The 4115-nt window shown below is 35.1% G+C and overlaps 1 protein-coding gene across 1 annotated transcript; it reads left to right on the top strand.

The window, feature by feature from the left end:
• Positions 1 to 2912, top strand: LOC129572696 (UDP-glucosyltransferase 2-like). The gene is made up of 5 exons (XM_055452708.1): positions 1 to 684; positions 753 to 1631; positions 1694 to 1754; positions 1820 to 1924; positions 1989 to 2912. The coding sequence occupies exons 1-5, from the start codon at positions 444 to 446 to the stop codon at positions 2272 to 2274; spliced, it is 1572 nt and encodes a 523-aa protein (XP_055308683.1). The 5' UTR covers positions 1 to 443; the 3' UTR covers positions 2275 to 2912.
• The last annotated feature ends 1203 nt before the right edge of the window (positions 2913 to 4115 follow it).

Below are 4115 nucleotides of genomic sequence, written 5' to 3'. Positions count from 1 at the left end.
CGAACACACCAAACGTGAAAATGCCAAAACTTGCTCTTTTGCTACCAAATTAGTTCTATAAGAAACATTTGAGAAATCCGAAAAATCGTTTCTTCTGCATTTGACATTAAGGAAATGACCCAACCATCTCAGATATATTTTAATCAATTCAATGCAAAAACAATAAGGTGATTTCAAACGAAATTTCGATTTTGTGTTTACAAATAATAAGTGTTTTTCCGGAGTCGTTTGACGCAAGTACTAAACATAAACCACTTCACTTGGTTCAGGAAGTGATAAATTAACACAGCTGACTTTCCGCGTGACTTTGATGGCGACCTTATCAACTCAATCACACTTAATTGAATATTCTTATCAAACTATTTGTAGTTATTTATAAGCCCCTTTCACAACAGCTACTGCTTATTTCGTGTTGAGTTTTCAATCAGTTGAGTTCGGGTAAAATGAAGTTGTTCTCAGTGTTTTTAATTTTGTATATCCTAAACGAAAATGTGGACAGTTATAAGTTTTTGGCGATTCTTCCGATTCCATCGAGGTCTCATTATTACATAGGTCAAAATTTAATGAAAGGATTAGCTGAAGATGGTCATGAAGTGACTGTGATCAGTCCATTCAAAGAGAAAACACCAATCAAAAACTATAAAGAAGTGTTTCTTGAGCACAATTGGGTAGAAACACAAAAATGTAATATTTTATTTGATAAAATACTTGGAAAAAGCCTGTGTACTAAAATTGTTCGTTTTCCATGATAGATATGGCCAAAGATAATTTCATGGACTTTGCGAATTTGTTCTTTTGGGATATGACATTTGCGTGGTATGAAGCGGGAATGAATTTTACAAAGTGGACCGTTTCCAGTCGAAATCTGCAAGATTTCCTTAAAATCAAGCAACATTTCGATGTTGTCGTTGTAGAAACAAATCTTAACGATGCTTTGCTTGGGCTTGGCATGCATTATAATGCGCCTATTGTTGCAATCTCCGCATTTGGCGCCAACAAATGGACCACTGATTTAGTTGGAACTCCAATATTTGCATCTTATGTGCCATTTACACTTAACCATTTCACCGATCGAATGACATTCTGGCAACGAATGTACAACTCATTGTCGTTTTGGTTTGAAGACATCGTACATCCGGTCTATTTCATACCTAATCAGCAAAAACAAATGGAACACCTGTTTCCAAAAGCAAAAAATTGGCCATCTCTGGAGGAAATCCGACGAAATGTGTCGCTAGTTCTGTTGAACACTCATGTGACGCTCGGAACACCACGGCCGTATGCACCGAATATGATTGAGGTCGGTGGCATGCAAATTCAGAAAGAAATCGAACCGCTGGCTCTGAGAATACAAACATTTCTAGATGAAGCCAAAGATGGTGCGATTTTTGTGTCACTTGGATCAAATGTTCTTATAAATAAGTTGCCAGAACAAAAGCTCAACGCAATTACAAATGCATTCAAAGCATATCCAAATTATAGAATTTTAATCAAGAGTGATGAGCACATCGTCATTACATCGCACAAGGAAGCGGATGTGTTGGTCGAATCTTGGTTCAACCAGCAATCGATTTTGGCACACAAGAATATTAAATTATTTGTTACTCATGGCGGCCTATTGAGTACAACTGGTAATACACACATTTCGAATTCCATATACGATTTGCTTGCAATCAATGTGTTCCATTTTCAGAGGCTGTTCACTTTGGCAAGCCACTGGTTGGAATTCCGTTCTTTTTCGATCAATATCTGAAGTAATGAATTAAAAATAGCATTTTGGAAATTGTTTATGATATATTAAAATATCACATTATTCCAGTATGTATTTGGCTCAACAAAGAGGATATGCTCAATCCGTACCAATTCAATCGCTAACGGCTGACAAAATAACGACAGCTGTTGATAAAGTGCTCAGTAATCCAAGGTGAACACGATTATATGCGTAACTTAAATTGGAATTTCACTAAATATTTGACGTCAATTTGCAGTTATGCCGAGCAAGCGAAACTAATTTCCGATAGATTCCGAGATCAGCCGCTAACACCATTGGAAACAGGAAAGTTTTGGGTCAAGCACGTGGCCAAAAATAAAGGTGCTCCACACTTGAGAAGTGTCGCCGTCGAATTGCCTTTCTATAAGCTGTATAATTTAGATGTGTGGGCATTCATTTGTGGTGTTATCGCTTTCTGTGTCTTTTTGCTCACTAAATTGATAAGAGCCCTAGTATTTGTTTTGTTTGGCGCGAAATCAACGCACAAGGTCAAACAATCATAGAATTGAAGGAAATCATGTATATTACGTTATGAAAAGAAATGTATGAATTAAAATCGAATTAAGGAATTTTTTTTTTGTTTCGACGATTATGCAATAAATTTCTCTTTTTTGGAAGTTTTATAAAATATGATTCGAGCAATCAGTTCAGCTGTTTAATAGCAGCGGTTTGAATGGCCATTTCAACAAGAATTTCAGTCAAATAAACAATATAACCGTTACTTTATCACTTTTATAATGCGCCGTGATAACATAAATTGAAAGTAGACTTTCAAGGTGCAATCTAGCAAAAAAATGCTACATCGCACCTTATCAGGGTGTAATCTAGCAAGTGCCGTGTTCAAATGTTGCGTATGTATGAATAAAAAAAATATATGGATGACAAAATGTAAACAAGTGCAAATAATGTCAGAATGATGAACACATTTTTAATTGGATTGTATTAATACGTAGAAAATATAACAAAAAAAAGTTGTATGATTCGAAAGAAAAATTACACTCGACATGAGATTCTGAAATTGAGTGTATTATACGATATAATATTTTTGATTTGCGTTAATGGTGAAACAACGTCTGTATAAAATTCATGGTGGAAAAGTGAAACATTGAAATCAATAAAAATAAAGCGTGAAAAAATTCAATTGAGATTTTGCTATTCCTTTTATTATCGAACACACCAAACGTGAAAATGCCAAAACTTGCTCTTTTGCTACCAAATTAGTTCTATAAGAAACATTTGAGAAATCCGAAAAATCGTTTCTTCTGCATTTGACATTAAGGAAATGACCCAACCATCTCAGATATATTTTAATCAATTCAATGCAAAAACAATAAGGTGATTTCAAACGAAATTTCGATTTTGTGTTTACAAATAATAAGTGTTTTTCCGGAGTCGTTTGACGCAAGTACTAAACATAAACCACTTCACTTGGTTCAGGAAGTGATAAATTAACACAGCTGACTTTCCGCGTGACTTTGATGGCGACCTTATCAACTCAATCACACTTAATTGAATATTCTTATCAAACTATTTGTAGTTATTTATAAGCCCCTTTCACAACAGCTACTGCTTATTTCGTGTTGAGTTTTCAATCAGTTGAGTTCGGGTAAAATGAAGTTGTTCTCAGTGTTTTTAATTTTGTATATCCTAAACGAAAATGTGGACAGTTATAAGTTTTTGGCGATTCTTCCGATTCCATCGAGGTCTCATTATTACATAGGTCAAAATTTAATGAAAGGATTAGCTGAAGATGGTCATGAAGTGACTGTGATCAGTCCATTCAAAGAGAAAACACCAATCAAAAACTATAAAGAAGTGTTTCTTGAGCACAATTGGGTAGAAACACAAAAATGTAATATTTTATTTGATAAAATACTTGGAAAAAGCCTGTGTACTAAAATTGTTCGTTTTCCATGATAGATATGGCCAAAGATAATTTCATGGACTTTGCGAATTTGTTCTTTTGGGATATGACATTTGCGTGGTATGAAGCGGGAATGAATTTTACAAAGTGGACCGTTTCCAGTCGAAATCTGCAAGATTTCCTTAAAATCAAGCAACATTTCGATGTTGTCGTTGTAGAAACAAATCTTAACGATGCTTTGCTTGGGCTTGGCATGCATTATAATGCGCCTATTGTTGCAATCTCCGCATTTGGCGCCAACAAATGGACCACTGATTTAGTTGGAACTCCAATATTTGCATCTTATGTGCCATTTACACTTAACCATTTCACCGATCGAATGACATTCTGGCAACGAATGTACAACTCATTGTCGTTTTGGTTTGAAGACATCGTACATCCGGTCTATTTCATACCTAATCAGCAAAAACAAATGGAACA

This window comes from Sitodiplosis mosellana, unplaced genomic scaffold, assembly GCF_009176505.1.
Source record: "Sitodiplosis mosellana isolate CC-2019 unplaced genomic scaffold, AAFC_SMos_1.0 Smas_scaffold_5408, whole genome shotgun sequence".
Taxonomy (NCBI): Eukaryota; Metazoa; Arthropoda; class Insecta; order Diptera; family Cecidomyiidae; genus Sitodiplosis; species Sitodiplosis mosellana.
The sequence above is the reverse complement of the archived record's forward strand: the minus strand, read 5'-3'. Positions and strand labels throughout refer to the sequence as shown.

Coding starts and splice junctions, on each gene's coding strand:
- LOC129572696 (XM_055452708.1), top strand. CDS start 444: ATGAAGTTGTTCTCAGTGTTTTTAATTTTGTATATCCTAAACGAAAAT. Junction 685..752: donor TTGGGTAGAAACACAAAAAT/GTAATATTTTAT, acceptor TTTCCATGATAG/ATATGGCCAAAGATAATTTC. Junction 1,925..1,988: donor AAAGTGCTCAGTAATCCAAG/GTGAACACGATT, acceptor GTCAATTTGCAG/TTATGCCGAGCAAGCGAAAC.